Source organism: Coregonus lavaretus (genome assembly GCF_964263955.1).
Source record: "Coregonus lavaretus genome assembly, contig: HAP1_SCAFFOLD_417, whole genome shotgun sequence".
NCBI classification, from domain to species: Eukaryota; Metazoa; Chordata; class Actinopteri; order Salmoniformes; family Salmonidae; genus Coregonus; species Coregonus lavaretus.
In genome coordinates this window covers 365875-383833 of record NW_028156721.1, presented here as the reverse complement: position 1 = coordinate 383833, position 17959 = coordinate 365875, and the positions used below count along the sequence as shown (strand labels likewise).

General features: G+C 43.3%; 1 protein-coding gene across 1 annotated transcript in view; it reads right to left on the bottom strand.

The window, feature by feature from the left end:
* LOC311126042 (fibroblast growth factor receptor 3-like) overlaps nucleotides 1-17959 on the bottom strand; it is a gene marked incomplete at both ends in the record, with an annotated part of 261688 nt that overhangs the window by 10509 nt on the left and 233220 nt on the right. The window contains one exon of the mRNA XM_084200070.1: nucleotides 15812-16002. Coding sequence (XP_084056196.1) covers nucleotides 15812-16002 — 191 coding nt within the window. The remainder of the gene's footprint in view (nucleotides 1-15811; nucleotides 16003-17959) is intronic.

The following is a 17959-nucleotide window of genomic DNA, read 5'->3' as shown; positions in this document are numbered from 1 at the left end:
CTTCGGGAAAGTATTCAGACCCCTTCACTTTTTACACATTTTGATAGGTTACAGCCTTATTCTAAAATTGATTACATTTGATTAAATTTACACACAATACCCCATAATGACAAATTAAAAACAGGTTTTTATAAATTTTTGCTAATTTATTATAAATAAAAAAGGAAATATCACATTTACATCAGTATTCAGGCCATTTACTCAGTACTTTGTTGAAGCACCTTTGGCAGCGATTACAGCCTTGATTCATCTTGGGTATGACGCTACAAGTGTGGCACACCTGTATTTGGGGAGTTTCTCCCATTCTTCTCTGCAGATCCTCTCAAGCTCTGTCAGGTTGGATGGGGAGCGTCGCTGCACAGCTATTTTCAGGTCTCTCCAGAGATGTTCGATCGGGTTCAAGTCCAGGCTCTGGCTGGGCCACTCAAGGACATTTAGAGACTTGTCCCGAACCCACTCCTGCGTTGTCTTGGCTGTGTGCTTAGGGTTGTTGTCCTGTTGGAAGGTGAACCTTCGACCCAGTCTGAGGTCCTGAGCGCTCTGGAGCAGGTTTTCATCAAGGATCTCTCTGTACTTTGCTCTGTTCATCTTTCCCTCAATCCTGACTAGTCTCCCAGTCCCTGCCACTGAAAAACATCCCCACAACATGATGCTGCCACCACCATGCTTCACCGTAGGGATGGTGCCAGGTTTCCTCCAGACGTGACGCCTGGCATTCAGGCCAAACAGTTCAATCTTGGTTTCATCAGACCAGAGAATCTTGTTTTTCATGGTCTGAGAGCCCTTTAGGTGCCTTTTGGCAAACTCCAAGTTGGCTGTCATGTGCTTTTTACTGAGGAGTGGCTTCTGTCTGGCCACTCTACAATAAAGGCCTGATTGGTGGAGTGCTACAGAGATGGTTGTCCTTCTGGAAGGTTCTCTCATCTCCACAGAGGAACTCTAGAGCTCTGTCAGAGTGACCATTGGGTTCTTGGTCACCTCCCTGACCAAGGCCCTTCTCCCCCTGATTGCTCAGTTTGGCCGGGCAGCCAGCTCTAGGAAGAGTCTTGGTGGTTCCAAACTTCTTCCATTTAAGAATGATGGAGGCCACTGTGTTCTTGGGGACCTTCAATGCTGCAGAAATTTTTTCATACCCTTCCCCAGATCTGTGCCTCGACACAATCCTGTCTCAGAGCTCTACGGACAATTCCTTCGACCTCATGGCTTGGTTTTTGCTCTGACATGCACTGTCAACTGCGGGACCTTATATAGATAGGTGTGTGCCTTTCCAAATCATGTCCAATCAATTGAATTTACCACAGGTGGACTCCAATCAAGTTGTAGAAACATCTCAAGGATGATCAATGGAAACAGGATGCACCTGAGCTCAACTTCGAGTCTCATAGCAAAGCGTCTGAATACTTATGTAAATAAGGTATTTCAGTTTTCTTATTTTTAGCAAAAAATTCTAAACAACCTGTTTTCACTTTGTCATTATTGGGTATTGTGTGTAGATTGCTGAGGATTTGTATTTATTTAATCAATTTTAGAATAAGGCTGTAACATAACAAAATGTGGAAATAGTCAATGGGTCTGAATACTTTCCGAAGGCACGGTATATATACACATTAGAATACAAAAACACAGTCATGGGAAGCACAAATAAAGCATCACAAATCACCCAGAAAAAAAGTTATATTCCTCCACAAATAAGTCCCCAATCAATACCTTAAATTGCCAGAACGGCACCAGAACATCAAGATTAAATATATTTAGAATGTTGTTCCAGCAATACGGAGCATTAAAACTAAAAGCAGATTTACCTCCTCGGTGGAGACCCTGGGAACCTCAGGAGTTAACCAATCCTGTGAACGGGTTAGGAACCTCAGGAGTTAACCAATCCTGTGAACGGGTTAGGAACCTCAGGAGTTAACCAATCCTGTGAACGGGTTAGGAACCTCAGGAGTTAACCAATCCTGTGAACAGGTTAGGAACCTCAGGAGTTAACCAATCCTGTGAACAGGTTAGGAACCTCAGGAGTTAACCAATCCTGTGAACAGGTTAGGAACCTCAGGAGTTAACCAATCCTGTGAACAGGTTAGGAACCTCAGGAGTTAACCAATCCTGTGAACAGGTTAGGAACCTCAGGAGTTAACCAATCCTGTGAACAGGTTAGGAACCTCAGGAGTTAACCAATCCTGTGAACAGGTTAGGAAACTCAGGTGTCTATACTTCAACAGCAAAGTTAGAGAAGTAGGGAGCCAACCTTTTGATACAGGATACAGTGATGAGTAGCCTGTATACGAAGGGCACTATGGTAGATGGCATCCACTTTGATAAATAATATCACCATAATCAAGAACAGATAAAAAGGTTGACTGAATGATCTGCTTCCTACTGCTTAGAGAAAGGCACGATCTGTTTCTGTAGAAAAAGCCAACATTAACTCTTAGCTTCTTAACCAGCCCCCTTGGTGTTTTTCCTATTTTGTTGCATTACAACCTGTAATTTAAATTGATTTTTATTTGGATTTCATGTAATGGACATACACAAAATAGTCCATATTGGTGAAATTCTAAAAAAATAAATAACGGAAAAGTGGTGCGTGCATATGTATTCACTCCCTTTGCTATGAAGCCCCTAAATAAGATCTGGTGCAACCAAGCTGAACCCTGGCAAGACGGAGCTGCTCTTCCTCCCGGGGAAGGACTGCCCGTTCCATGATCTCGCCATCACGGTTGACAACTCTGTTGTGTCCTCCTCCCAGAGTGCGAAGAGCCTTGGCGTGACCCTGGACAACACCCTGTCGTTCTCCGCTAACATCAAGGCGGTGACCCGATCCTGCAGGTTCCTGCTCTACAACATTCGGAGAGTACGACCCTGCCTTACACAGGAAGCGGCACAGGTCCTAATCCAGGCACTTGTCATCTCCCGTCTGGATTACTGCAACTCGCTGTTGGCTGGGCTCCCTGCCTGTGCCATTAAACCCCTACAACTCATCCAGAATGCCGCAGCCCGTCTGGTGTTCAACCTTCCCAAGTTCTCTCACGTCACCCCCCTCCTCCGCACACTCCACTGGCTTCCAGTTGAAGCTCGCATCCGTTACAAGACCATGGTGCTTGCCTATGGAGCAGTGAGGGGAACGGCACCTCCGTACCTTCAGGCTCTGATCAGTCCCTACACCCAAACGAGGGCATTGCGTTCATCCACCTCTGGCCTGCTGGCTCCCCTTCCTCTGTGGAAGCATAGTTCCCGCTCAGCCCAGTCAAAACTGTTCGCTGCTCTGGCACCCCAATGGTGGAACAAGCTCCCTCACGACGCCAGGACAGCGGAGTCACTCACCACCTTCCGGAGACATTTGAAACCCCACCTCTTTAAGGAATACCTGGGATAGGATAAAGTAATCCTTCTACCCCCCCCCCCCCCAAAAAAAAAAACAAACAAAAAAAACAAACAAAAAAATATTGTAAAGTGGTTAACCCACTGGCTATAGGGTGAATGCACCAATTTGTAAGTCGCTCTGGATAAGAGCGTCTGCTAAATGACGTAAATGTAAATGTAAATGTAACCAATTACCTTCAGAAGTCACATAATTAGTTAAATAAAGTCCACCTGTGTGCAATCTAAGTGTCACATGATCTCAGTATATATGTACAGTTGAAGTCGGAAGTTTACATACACTTAAAAACTTAGGTTGGAGTCATTAAAACTTGTTTTTCAACCACTCCACACATTTCTTGTTAACAAACTATAGTTTTGGCAAGTCGGTTTGGACATCTACTTTGTGCATGGCACAAGTAATTTTTCCAACAATTGTTTACGGACAGATTATTTCACTATATAATTCACTGTATCACAATTCCAGTGGGTCAGAAGTTTACATACACTAAGTTGACTGTGCCTTTAAACAGCTTGGAAAATTCCAGAAAATGATGTCATGGCTTTATAAGCTTCTGATAGGCTAATTGACAATAATTTGAGTCAATTGGAGGTGTACCTGTGGATGTATTGAACCATTAAAGGGTTCAAGTCTGGTTCATCCTTGGGAGCAATTTCCAAATGCCTGAAGGTACCACGTTCATCTGTACAAACAATAGTACGCAAGTATAAACACCATGGGACCACGCAGCCGTCATACCGCTCAGGAAGGAGACGCGTTCTGTCTCCTAGAGATGAACGTACTTTGGTGCAAATTAATTCCAGAAAAACAGCAAAGGACCTTGTGAAGATGCTGGAGGAAACAGGTACAAAAATATCTATATCCACAGTAAAACGAATTCTATATCAACATAACCTGAAAGGCCGCTCAGCAAGGAAGAAGCCACTGCTCCATAACCGCCATAAAAAAGACAGACTATGGTTTGCAACTGCACATGGGGACAAAGATCGTACTTTTTGGAGAAAACAAAAATATAACTGTTTGGCCATAATGACCATTGTTATGTTTGGAGGAAAAAGGGGGTTGCTTGCAAGCCGAAGAACACCATCCCAACCGTGAAGCACGGGGGTGACAGCATCATGCTGTGGGGGTGCTTTGCTGCAGGAGGGACTGGTGCATTTCACAAAATAGATGGCATCATGAGGAAGGAAAATTATGTGGATATATTGAAGCAACATCTCAAGACATCAGTCAGGAAGTTAAAGCTTGGTCACAAATGGGCTTCCAAATGGACAATGACCCCAGGCATACTTCCAAAGTTGTGCCAAAATGGCTTAAGGACAACAAATTCAAGGTATTGGAGTGGCCATCACAAAGCCCTGACCTCAACCCTATAGAACATTTCTGGGCAGAACTGAAAAAGCGTGTGCGAGCAAGGAGGCCTACAAACCTGACTCAGTTACACCAGCTCTGTCAGGAGGAATGGGCCAAAATTCACCCAACTTATTGTGGGAAGCTTGTGGAAGGCTACCCGAAACGTTTGACCCAAGTTAAACAATTTAAAGGCAATGCTACCAAATACTAATTGAGTGTATGTAAACTTCTGACACACTGGGAATGTGATGACATTTCACATTCTTAAAATAAAGTGGTGATCCTAACTGACCTAAGACAGTGAATTTTTACTAGGATTAAATGTTCGGAATTGTGAAAAACTGAGTTTAAATGTATTTGGCTAAGGTGTATGTAAACTTCCGACTTCAACTGTGTACAGTGAGGGAAAAAAGTATTTGATCCCCTGCTGATTTTGTACGTTTGCCCACTGACAAAGACATGATCAGTCTATAATATTAATGGTAGGTTTATTAGAACAGTGAGAGACAGAATAACAAAACAAAAATCCAGAAAAACGCATGTCAAAAATGTTATAAATTGATTTGCATTTTAATGAGGGAAATAAGTATTTGACCCCTCTGCAAAACATGACTTAGTACTTGGTGGCAAAACCCTTGTTGGCAATCAAAGAGGTCAGACGTTTCTTGTAGTTGGCCACCAGGTTTGCACACATCTAGATAAAGTTTACAATTTAATTTTTTACAGATTGACCAAAGGTGTTTACATAAATAGTGAAGAAAACAGGTCCCAAAATCTACCCCGGTGGTTAGGGTTAGGGTTAGGGTTAGGGTTAGGGTTAGGGTTAGGGTTAGGGTTAGGGTTAGGGTTAGGGTTAGGGTTAGGGTTAGGGTTAGGGTTAACCCTAACCTTTATGTACGTCAAGAAAGTAAGACTTAACCCCATCAATCACGATGACGTGAGTTCTGTCACTAAGATAATAATGTAACTATGAACAGGCGTCAGAGCTCAGGCTTATCGAGGACAACGTATTCAATAAAATAGCATGCTCAACAGTATCAAAAGCTTTTGACAGGTCCACAAACAAAGCAGCACATTTAAGTGTCTAAAGCATTGACAAGATCATTAACAACTAAAGTGTTTGCTTTAATAGTGCTATGCCCAAGCCTAAACCCTGATTGGTATACATTCAAAATACATTTCTCAGATAAAAAATAACAAAGTTGTACATTTACCAAGGATTCAAGAATCTTAGCTAGACAAGGAAGCCTTGAAATGGAGCGATAATTATTAAGATCACTACTATCCCGCCCTTATGGAGTGGCAGCACAAGAGCTGAGTTCCATACTTTTGGAATATTTCCTGACAACAATGTTAAATTAAAAATGTGGGTTATTGAGCCAACAATGATGGGCTCTGGACACTTAAGCAGACCAGGATCCAAAAGGTTGGCCCCTGGGGATTTCTTGTTGTCTATTGCTAGCAAAGCATCCAGGAATTATTTTTCTGTAAATAGCCTAAAAGAAAAGCTTTGACTATAATTTATCTGATCATTCAGCAAGTTTCCCCTATCAGCGTCCAGCCCAATATCATTGTGAATAGGCTTAGAAGTTATTTCAAAGAGAAAGCCAGCTGAAATAAAATGGTAATTATATGCATCAATTATGGATTTTTTTTCCCTGTAATGAGGCCAGCGTCTGAATTAATTTGTTGTGGCAGAGAGGAGGAAGTAGAACCCTTCAGGGATTTGACAGATTTCCAGAATTTAGCCAAAAGAGCATTAGATAATAATCAGATTTAGCCTTTCTGATTTGTCTTACACAATTTCTTTTACATTTTAGTCATTTAGCAGACGCTCTTATCCAGAGCGACTTACAGTTAGTGAATACATATATTTTTTTAAATACTGGCCCCCCGTGGGAATCGAACCAAACGCCATGCTCTATCAACTGAGCTACATCCCTGCCGGCCATTCCCTCCCCTACCCTGGACGACGCTGGGCCAATTGTGCGCCGCCCATGAGTCTCCCGGTCGCGGCCAGCGGCGACAGAGCCTGGATTCGAACCAGGACCTCTAGTGGCACAGTTAGCACTGCGATGCAGTGCCTTAGACCACTGCGCCACTCAGGAGTACAATGATTCTTCAGTTGCTTAAAAGCTTGCCAGTCCGGGCCTAAGCCTGTGTTCTTGGCCTTGACCCAAGCATCATCTCTGTTATGAATGACTTCTGATAATTCCGGAGTGTACCAGGCATTTGATCTACCTTTAACCCTTGATTTTTGGAAGGAAGCATGATTATCCACAATAGTATTGAAGACATCTGCAAAAATGCTCAAAGCTAAATCAGCTTCAGGGATAGCTGAAACACAATCAAGGTCACTAAAATAAAGATCATGTAAAAAAGCCTGTTCACTGAAATGTTTAAAGTTCCTCTTTGTGATGACACAAGGCTTAGAGTTTTTTGTTCTCACATCTCTAACACAAACAACTGGGCAATGGTCATTAAACATATTTATCTGGTGTATTCGTTAAAATAAGATCAATCAGAGTTGACTTTGAAGGATCTTTAGGGTTGGGCCGTGTAGGCTTAGTCACCAGCTGGGTTTGGTTTAGATCAGTACACATGTCTGTTAGATTGTTTGAAAGCTGCATTTCCCAATCATAATTTAGGTCACCCAGGATAATAACTTCTGATTTAATAAAAGTTTCAGTCAATACCAGAATGTCCGGATTCGTCTGCATAGCCAAGACCTTGATGTAATCCAGTTTAGGAAGTAAGCTCCTAATGTTCAAATGCATCAACCCAAGTCCTTTACGATTTTTAAAGTCACATGGAGTCTCCAACTCAAACAAGCAACGTTCAACAGGCCGTTGGAGGCCCTGTCTGATGGTTGATATTGATATAGTGTCACGATCGTTGACACATGATGAAGCGGACCAAGGCGCAGCGTGATAGGCGTACATACTTTTATTAGTGTACACACAACGAACCAAAACGATACGTGAAGTCCTAGGTTAAATACACAAACCTTCCGGAACAAGATCCCACAAATAACTGTGCAAAACAGGCTGCCTAAGTATGGTTCCCAATCAGAGACAAAAAGAATCAGCTGCCTCTGATTGGGAACCACCCTGGCCAACATAGATCCACACGATCTAGAACATAAACCTAGAAAACTAAACATAGAAACTAACACCCTGGCTCAACATTAAAGAGTCCCCAGAGCAAGGGCGTGACATATAGTTGGTATGGCTATAAGATTGCATCAAAATATGATTGCATTAAAAAACAAATCGACAAGGACTTGGGTTGATGCATCTGAACATTAGGAGTTTACTTCCTAAACTGACATCAAGATTGCCAACCACTTTAATAACGTTTTGGTTGACAAGATAAGCAAACATAGGTATGACATGCAAACAACAAATGCTGAGCCTTCATATTCATGCATAATGGACCAAATAATGAAGACAAGCACTGTAGTTTTGAGTTCCACAAAGTGGGTCTGGAAGAGGTGATTTGTTTTTGACCTGGATGGTAAATTGCTGAGGTTGGTAGCGGAATACATTGTGACTCCTGTTTGCCACATCTTCAATTTAAGCCTAGAAGACGGTATGTGCCCTCAGACATGGAGGGAGGCAAAGGTCATTCCTAGGTCCTAGGTTAAATACACAAACCTTCCGGAACAAGATCCCACAAATAACTGTGCAAAACAGGCTGCCTAAGTATGGTTCCCAATCAGAGACAAAAAGAATCAGCTGCCTCTGATTGGGAACCACCCTGGCCAACATAGATCCACACGATCTAGAACATAAACCTAGAAAACTAAACATAGAAACTAACACCCTGGCTCAACATTAAAGAGTCCCCAGAGCAAGGGCGTGACATATAGTTGGTATGGCTATAAGATTGCATCAAAATATGATTGCATTAAAAAACAAATCGACAAGGACTTGGGTTGATGCATCTGAACATTAGGAGTTTACTTCCTAAACTGACATCAAGATTGCCAACCACTTTAATAACGTTTTGGTTGACAAGATAAGCAAACATAGGTATGACATGCAAACAACAAATGCTGAGCCTTCATATTCATGCATAATGGACCAAATAATGAAGACAAGCACTGTAGTTTTGAGTTCCACAAAGTGGGTCTGGAAGAGGTGATTTGTTTTTGACCTGGATGGTAAATTGCTGAGGTTGGTAGCGGAATACATTGTGACTCCTGTTTGCCACATCTTCAATTTAAGCCTAGAAGACGGTATGTGCCCTCAGACATGGAGGGAGGCAAAGGTCATTCCGCTACCCAAGAATAGCAGAGCACCCTTTAATGGTTCAAACAGCCAACCAATCAGCCTGTTACTAGTGCTTAGCAAACTTTTGGAAAAAATGGTGTTTGATCAAATACTAAGTTATTTCACATAAAACAAATTAACAACAGACTTTCAGCATGCTTATAGGGAAGGGCACTCAACATGCTCGGCACTGACACAAATGACTGATGATTGGCTGAAAGAAATTGATAGTAAGAATATTGTGGGAGATGTTTTGTTAGACTTTCGCGCAGCTTTTGATGTAATTGATCATAACCGATTGCTGAAAAAACAAAGGTGTTATGGATTTGCATCCTCTGCCTTATTATGGATTGAGAGTTACCTATATAATAGAACAGAGAGAGTTTTCGTTAATGGAAGCCTTTCTCATGCAAATTCAGTTGAGTGTGGTGTACCGCAGGGCAGCCGGCTAGGGACATTATTGTTTTCTGTTTTTACAAATGACATTCCACTGACATTGAATAAAGCCTGTGTGTCTACAGTGTATTCGGAAAGCATTCTGACCCCTTGACTTTTCCCACATTTTGTTACGTTACAGCCTTATTCTAAAATGGATAAAATTACATTTTTTCCTCACAATACCACATAAGGACGAAGAGAAAACAGTTTGAGAAATTTTTGCAAAAACAGAAATACCTTTCTTACATAAGTACTCAGACTCTTTGCTATGAGACTCGAAATTGAGCTCAGGTGCATCCTGTTTCCATTTATCATTCTTGAGATGTTTCTATAACTTGATTGGAGTACACCTGTGGTAAATTCAATTGATTGGACACGATTTGGAAAGGCACACACCAGTCTATATAAGGTCCCACAGTTGACAGTGCATGTCAGAGCAAAAACCAAGCCATGAGGTCGAAGGAATTGTCTGTAGAGCTCCGAGACAGGATTGTGTTGAGGCACAGATCTGGGAAAGGGTACCAAAAAACTTCTGCAGCATTGAAGGTCCCCAAGAACACAGTGGCCTCCATCATTATTAAATGGAAGAAGTTTGGAACCACCAAGACTCTTCTTATAGCTGGCTGCCCGGCCAAACTGAGCAATCAGGGGGAGAAGGGCCTTGGCCAAGGAGGTGACCAAGAACCCAATGGTCACTCTGACAGAGCTCCAGAGTTCCTATGTGGGGATGGACGAACCTTCCAGAAGGACAACCATCTCTATAGCACTCCACCAATCAGGTCTTTATGGTAAAGTGGCCAGATGGAAGCCACTCCTCAGTAAAAGGCAGATGACAGCCCAATTGGAGTTTGCCAAAAGGCACCTAAAGGACTCTCAGACCATAAGAAACAAGATTCTCTGGTCTGATGAAACCAAGATTGAACTTTTGGCCTGAACGCCAAGCGCCACGTCTGGAGGAAACCTGGCACCATCCTTACGGTGAAGCATGGTGGCGGCAGCAGCATCCTGCTGTGGGGATGTTTTTCAGCGGCAGGGACTGGGAGACTAGTCAGGATCAAGGGAAAGATGAACAGAGCAAAGTAAAGAGAGATCCTTGTTGAAAACCTGCTCCAGAGCGCTCAGGACATCAGACTGGGGCGAAGGTTCACCTTCCAACAGGACAATGACTCTAAGCACACAGCCAAGACAACGCAGGAGTGGTTTCGGGACAAGTCTCTGAATGTCCTTGAGTGGCCCAGCCAGAGCCCAGCCAGAGCCCAGACTTAAACCCGATCTAACAACTCTGGAGAGACCTGAAAATAGCTGTGCAGCGACGCTCCCCATCCAACCTGACAGAGCTTGAGAGGATCTGCAGAGAAGAATGGGAGAAACTCCCCAAATACAGGTGTGCTAAGCTTGTAGCGTCATACCCAAGAAAACTCAAGGCTGTAATCGCTGCCAAAGGTGCTTCAACAAAGTACTGAGTAAAGGGTCTGAATAAATGTGATAAATCTCTAAAAAAAACTGTTTTTGCTCTGTCAAGTATGGCCTGCAAATATTTAAGTAGTAGTATTTCAAAAGCTGAAATGTCCATATCAGTTTGCAGTCTACATTTACATTACATTACATTTTAGTAGACGCTCTTATCCAGAGCGACTTACAGTTAGTGCATACATTATTTTTTTTATTTTTCATACCGGACCCCCATGGGAATCGAACCCACAACCCTGCCGGCCATTCCCTCCCCTACCCTGGACGACGCTGGGCCAATTGTGCACCACCCCATGGGTGGATTCGAACCAGGATCTCTAGTGGCACAGCCTTAGACCACTGCTCCACTCGGGAGTCTAAATGTTTCTTGAACCAATTAGTGATTTAAGACCAATTGCTGCTCTGGAAGCCTTCATGACCACTTGGCTGCTACCACCGTTTCTTTAAAGAAAATGGACAATTACATCGCTCTGATGGAAAGAGGAATTGGTGTGTCTTCTTCAACCTACTACCTTGCTGCAAAGAGCCTTAGCGTGACCCTGGACAACACCCTGTTATTCTCCGCTAACATCAAGGCGGTGACCCGATCCTGTAGGTTCATACTCTACAACATTCGCAGAGTACGACCCTGCCTTACACAGGAAGCGGCACAGGTCCTAATCCAGGCACTTGTCATCTCCCGTCTGGATTACTGCAACTCGCTGTTGGCTGAGCTCCCTGCCTGTGCCATTAAACCCCTACAACTCATCCAGAATGCCGCAGCCCGTCTGGTGTTCAACCTTCCCAAGTTCTCTCACGTCACCCCGCTCCTCCGCACACTCCACTGGCTTCCAGTTGAAGCTAGCATCTGCTACAAGACCATGGTGCTTGCCTACGGAGCTGTGAGGGGAACGGCACCTCCGTACCTTCAGGCTCTGATCAGACCCTACACCCAAACGAGGGCATTGCGGTCATCCACCTCTGGCCTGCTGGCCCCCCTACCTCTGCGGAAGCACAGTTCCCGCTCAGCCCAGTCAAAACTGTTCGCTGCTCTGGCACCCCAATGGTTGAACAAGCTCCCTCACGACGCCAGGACAGCGGAGTCACTCACCACCTTCCGGAGACATTTGAAACCCCACCTCTTTAAGGAATACCTGGGATAGGATAAAGTAATCCTTCTACCCCCCCCCCTTACCCCAACCACCCCCCCCCCCAAAAAAAAATTATAATATATATATTGTAAAGTGGATGTCCCACTGGCTATCATAAGTTGAATGCACCAATTTGTAAGTCGCTCTGGATAAGAGCGTCTGCTAAATGACGAAAATGTATGTAATGTATAGAGCTCCAGTCAGTTTTAGAATGGGTAACTAGAAAATCGAATCAAATTGTATTTGCCACATGCGCCGAATACAACAGGTGTAGACCTTACCGTGAAATGCTTACTTACAAGCCCTTAACCAACAATGCAGTTCAAGAAAGTAAAAAAAAAAAAAATCAATCAAAAAGAAAATTACATAACAATAACGAGGCTATATACAAGGGGCACCTGTACCAAGTCAATGTGCGGGGGTACAGGTTAGTCGAGGTAATTTGTAAAGTGACTATGCATAGATAATAAACAGCGAGTAGCAGCAGTGTAAAAACAAAGAGGGGGGGGGGGGAGGGGGTCAATGTAAATAGGCCATTTGATTAATTGCTCAGCAGTCTTAGAAGCTGTTAAGGTGCCATCCATCATTCCTTCAATTCTGACCAGTTTCCCAGTCCCTGCCGATGAAAAACATCCCCACAGCATGATGCTGCCACCACCATGCTTCACTGTGGGGATGGTGTTCTCGGGGTGATGAGAGGTGTTGGGTTTGCGCCAGACATAGCGTTTTCCTTGATGGCCAAAAAGCTAAATTTTAGTCTCATCTGACCAGAGTACCTTCTTCCATATGTTTGGGGAGTCTCCCACATGCCTTTTGGCGAACACCAAACATGTTTGCTTATTTTTTTCTTTAAGCAATGGCTTTTTTCTGGCCACTCTTCTGTAAAGTCCAGCTCTGTGGAATGTACGGCTTAAAGTGGTCCTATGGATAGATACTCCAATCTCCGCTGTGGAGCTTTGCAGCTCCTTCAGGGTTATCTTTGGTTTCTTTGTTGCCTCTCTGATTAATGCCCTCCTTGCCTGGTCCGTGAGTTTTGGTGGGCGGCCCTCTCTTGACAGGTTTGTTGTGGTGCCATATTCTTTCCATCTTTTAATAATGGATTTAATGGTGCTCCGTGGGATGTTCAAAGTTTCGAGTATTTTTTTATAACCCAACCCTGATCTGTACTTCTCCACAAATGTGTCCCTGACCTGTTTGGAGAGCTCCTTGGTCTTCATGGTGCCGCTTGCTTGGTGATGCCCCTTGCTTAGGGGTGTTGCAGACTCTGGGTCCTTTCAGAACAGGTGTGTATAAATACTGAGATCATGTGATAGATCATGTGACACTTAGATTGCACACAGGTGGACTTTATTTAACTAATTATGTGACTTCTGAATGTAATTGGTTGCACCAGATCTTATTTAGGGGTTTCATAGCAAAGGGGGTGAATACATATGCACGCGCCACTTTTCAGTTATTTATTTTTTAGAATTATTTGAAACAAGTTATTTTTTACATTTCACTTCACCAATTTGGACTATTTTGTGTATGTCCATTACATGCAATTGTAATGCAACAAAATAGGAAAAATGCCAAGGGGGATAAATTATTTTGCAAGGCACTGTATGTATTATGTCAAGTTTCATGTAGAAGAAGATTTTTTGGCTAATGGGGATCCTAATAAATACCAAATACCAAAAAATGCATAGAACTGCACCATTTGTGAGCGGCTCGATTCGGTCTTATGTAGCAACATTTGAAATTGTGTTTTTTACATTGGATAAAAGTAGAGACTCAGCGCTAGAAACTGGTATATCATACACTACAGTTGAGGAACAATGGGAAAGTAATTCTGCTTTGAAAGTTGATAAACTTGTAACCTCACTTTTGAGAAAATGTCCCTTGAATGTTTTGGTACCTACTGGAGAGCTCTTCTTTGTCTACACCCATTCAGCATCGTTCACACCCTCTTCAGCCTTAGCCCCACCCATCTCTTTAAGGATTCACGTGAGGCTATATACTAAACAACCAAAGATTTCAAGACTAAAGGCTAGTTTATACTACGGGTGTGTTCGTAAATTTAATCTGGAGTGCCAGAGTGTGCTCTGGGCGTTTGTAAACTCAGAGCGTTTCCTCTCTTGGAGCGCACACTGGACGCTCTGGCCGAAAAGTAGGGTTGATCTGAGCGTTCTGACCTAACAACAGCAGTCAAGCACCCAAGCTAACTGGCTAACGTTGGCTAGCTTGCTAGCTACTTCCAGACACAAATGAGAGAACAGCTCACTCTGACCATTTTACTTGCCCTAGCAGAGGTGGTTAGGCTGTTTTTACGTTATCTAGAGCGTTGGTGACTGCAACTGTGCTGCTGGCAACAATTTAATTACACTTTTTTTGCCAACGTTTGCTGACACTGGCCATATTAAAATCAAATCAAACATTAGAATGGGTGTTGAGCGTTCAAAAATGTGTCAGTTATTCTGTCTATCGACAGTTGTCGCAGTGACATCATAAACATTCTATTGAAATAGTTACTTGCATACTGGAGTCTTTTGTTTAGACATGTAGCTAGCTAGCTAAACAATGAACCATAATCCCAACTCATAATGTTACTACCCTGCATGAATCTGCAGGTAGCTAACCAACTAGGTTCAATGTTAGCTAGCTAACATTAGATTATAACTAGCAATGCAAATGGCTCTGAGATACAAATAATATTACTACACAGATCATACATGTAATGTTAGCTAGCTAGTCAGCCAGCTAACGTTAGCTAGCTAGCTAACAGTACACTTTAACTTGAAATGAAAACGACTTTGACAAAATTAGAAACTTGTAATATCTGAAAATGTAGCTAGCTAGACTCTCTTACCCGTATACATGGATGGACACTTCTCTCTCTCTGTCACGGATGCCATGGTTGCCCTTAGTTTGAAGATGTAATCCGGAGCCTTCTGTGTTCTCTTTTCGACTCCGTCTGCATATTTGCAATCAAACGCCAGAATTTTCTCCCTCTCCTTAGCTATCATACTTTAATTCCACTGATTTCAAAACTTGGTCTTCCAGAAAGTGGAGAGCAACACTTATGCAGTTCTACTACGTGATATCTTTCAAAGAAGCTACGTTAGAAAGGATTACCAACACATACTGACCAGCTCATATTATAGACAGAAGCGCGCTACATGGCAGTGCAATCCGAACTCATCTCTTGGCATGTCCAGCCCACTCAATATCTCAGCCAATCATGGCTAGCGGGAAGGTTGCTGTCTTTTTCCATGGCTAAACCAACTAGGCTCGTAATCTAACCATTTTATTCGTATTTACAGATGGCATACAAGTTTGTTATTAAGGCACATGAAAGTTCACATGTTCCAGAAGGCATTTCTGCCAAAAAAGTTAAGTTCAAATGGCACTCCTGTGAAGTAGTGACGCGCGACATATGCCTAGTTTCTTGAAATGAGTCACATTTGATCTATCCCTATCAGTAATAGAGGAAGGAGAAGAAATTGGAATTACTTTTCCAAGGTTAGCACCATAGGGCCTGAGGCCGGAGCCAATGTCAAAATGAGGTACTCTCAGAGTAACCAATGATGGAATGCAACTAGGGTGCAAAATTCCACAAACTTTTCCAAAATTCCAAGTTTTTCCAGAAATCCCGGTTTGAAGATTCATGGAATCAGGATGGAATAAGCAGGAATTCTGGAATAGTCCTACCAGGATTTCTGGAAAACCCAGGAATTTGGAGAAAGTAAAGATTTTTGCAACCCTACCATGACCAGTATGCCACCCACCTTCTGTGAGGCCAGGTACTCCATGCCTCGTGCCACCTGGTAGGCACAGGACACCAGGTCTTTAAAGGTGAGCTGCTCGTCAGGGATCTTACAGGTGTCGAAGGAGTAGTCCATCCCCGGGGGCCGACGGGCTCTCAGGTACTCCCTCAGGTTCCCTTTAGACGCATACTCCACCAGCACGTACAGGGGACCTGGGGAATATATAATATAGATACACTATATATACAAAAGTATGTGGACACCCCTTCAAATTAGTGGATTCGGCTATTTCAGCCACACCCGTTGCTGACAGGCAGTGGTGGAAAAAGTACTCAATTATCATACTTGAGTAAAAGTAAATGATACCTTAATAGAAAATGACTCAAGTAAAATGAAAGTCACCCAGTAAAATACTACTTGAGTAAATGTCTAAAAGTATTTGGTATTTTAAATATACTTAAGTATCAAAAGTAAATGTAATTGCTAAAATATACTTCCAAATTCCTCATATAGAGTGCCTTCGGAAAATATTCAGACCCCTTGACTTTTTCCACATTTTGTTACAGCCTTATTCTAAAATTGATTAAATTGTTCCCCCCCCTCATCAATCTACACACAATACCCCATAATGACAAAGCAAAAACAGGTTTTTAGAATATTTTGCAAATTTATAAAAATAATACATTTACATAAGTATTCAGACCCTTTACTCAGTACTTTGTTGAAGCACCTTTGGCAGTGATTACAGCATCGATTCTTCTTGGGTATGACACTACAAGCTTGGCACACCTGTATTTGGGGAGTTTCTCCCATTCTTCTCTGCAGATCCTCTCAAGCTCTGTCAGGTTGATTGGGGAGTGTTGCTGCACAGCTATTTTCAGGTTTCTCCAGAGATGTTCGATCGGGTTCATGTCTGGGCTCTGGCTGGGCCACTCAAGGACATTCAGAGGCTTGTCCCAAAGCCACTCCTGCGTTGTCTTGGCTGTGTGCTTAGGGTCGTTGTCCTGTTGGAAGGCGAACCTTCGCCCCAGTCTGAGGTCTTGAGTGCTCTGGAGCAGGTTTTCATTAAGGATCTCCCTGTACTTTGCTCCGTTCATCTTTCCCTCGATCCTGACTAGTCTCCCAGTCCCTGCCACTGAAAAACATCCCCACAGCATGATGCTGCCACCACCATGCTTCGCGGTAGGGATGGTGCCAGGTTTCCTCCAGACGTGACACTTGGCATTCAGGCCAAAGAGTTCAATCTTGGTTTCATCAGACCAGACAATCTTGTTTCTCATGGTCTGAGAGTCTTTAGGTGCATTTTGGCAAACTCCAAGCGGGCTGTCATGTGCCTTTTACTGGGGAGTGGCTTCCGTCTGGCCACTCTTCCATAAAGGCCTGATTGGTGGAGTGCTGCAGAGATGGTTGTCCTTCTGGAAGGTTCTCATATCTCCACAGAGGAACTCTGGAGCTCTAGAACCCACTGGGTTCTTGGTCACTTCCCTGACCAAGGCCCTTCTCCCCCGATTGCTCAGTTTGGAAAAGTCATGGTGGTTCCCAACTTCTTCCATTTAAGGATGGTGGAGGCTACTGTGTTCTTAGGGACCTTCAATTCTGCAGAAATGTTTTGGTACCCTTCCCCAGATCTGTGCCTCGACACAATCCTGTCTCGGAGCTCTACGGACAATTCCTTCGACCTCATGGCTTGGTTTTTGCTCTGACATTCACTGTCAACTGTGGGATAAATAAATTGGTCATTTAGCAGACGCTCTTATCCAGAGCGACTTACAGGAGCAATTAGTGTTAAGTGCCTTGCTCAAGGGCACATCAACAGGTTTTTCACCTAGTCAGCTCGGGGATTAGAACCAGCGATCTTTCGGTTACTGGCACAACGCTCTTAACCACTAAGCTACCTGCCGCCCCATCTTATATAGACAGGTGTGTGCCTTTCCAAATCATGTCCAATCAATATAATTTACCACAGGTGGACCCCAATCAAGGAGTAGACACATCTTAAGGATGATCAATGGAAACAGGATGCACCTGAGCTCAACTTGGAGTCTCATAACAAAGGGTCTGAATAGTGATATATAGAAGGTATTTTTAATGTGAGCAAACATTTCGAAAAACTTGTTTTCGCTTTGTCATTCTGCAGCGATAAGCCATCCCATCTGGTTTGGGCTTAGT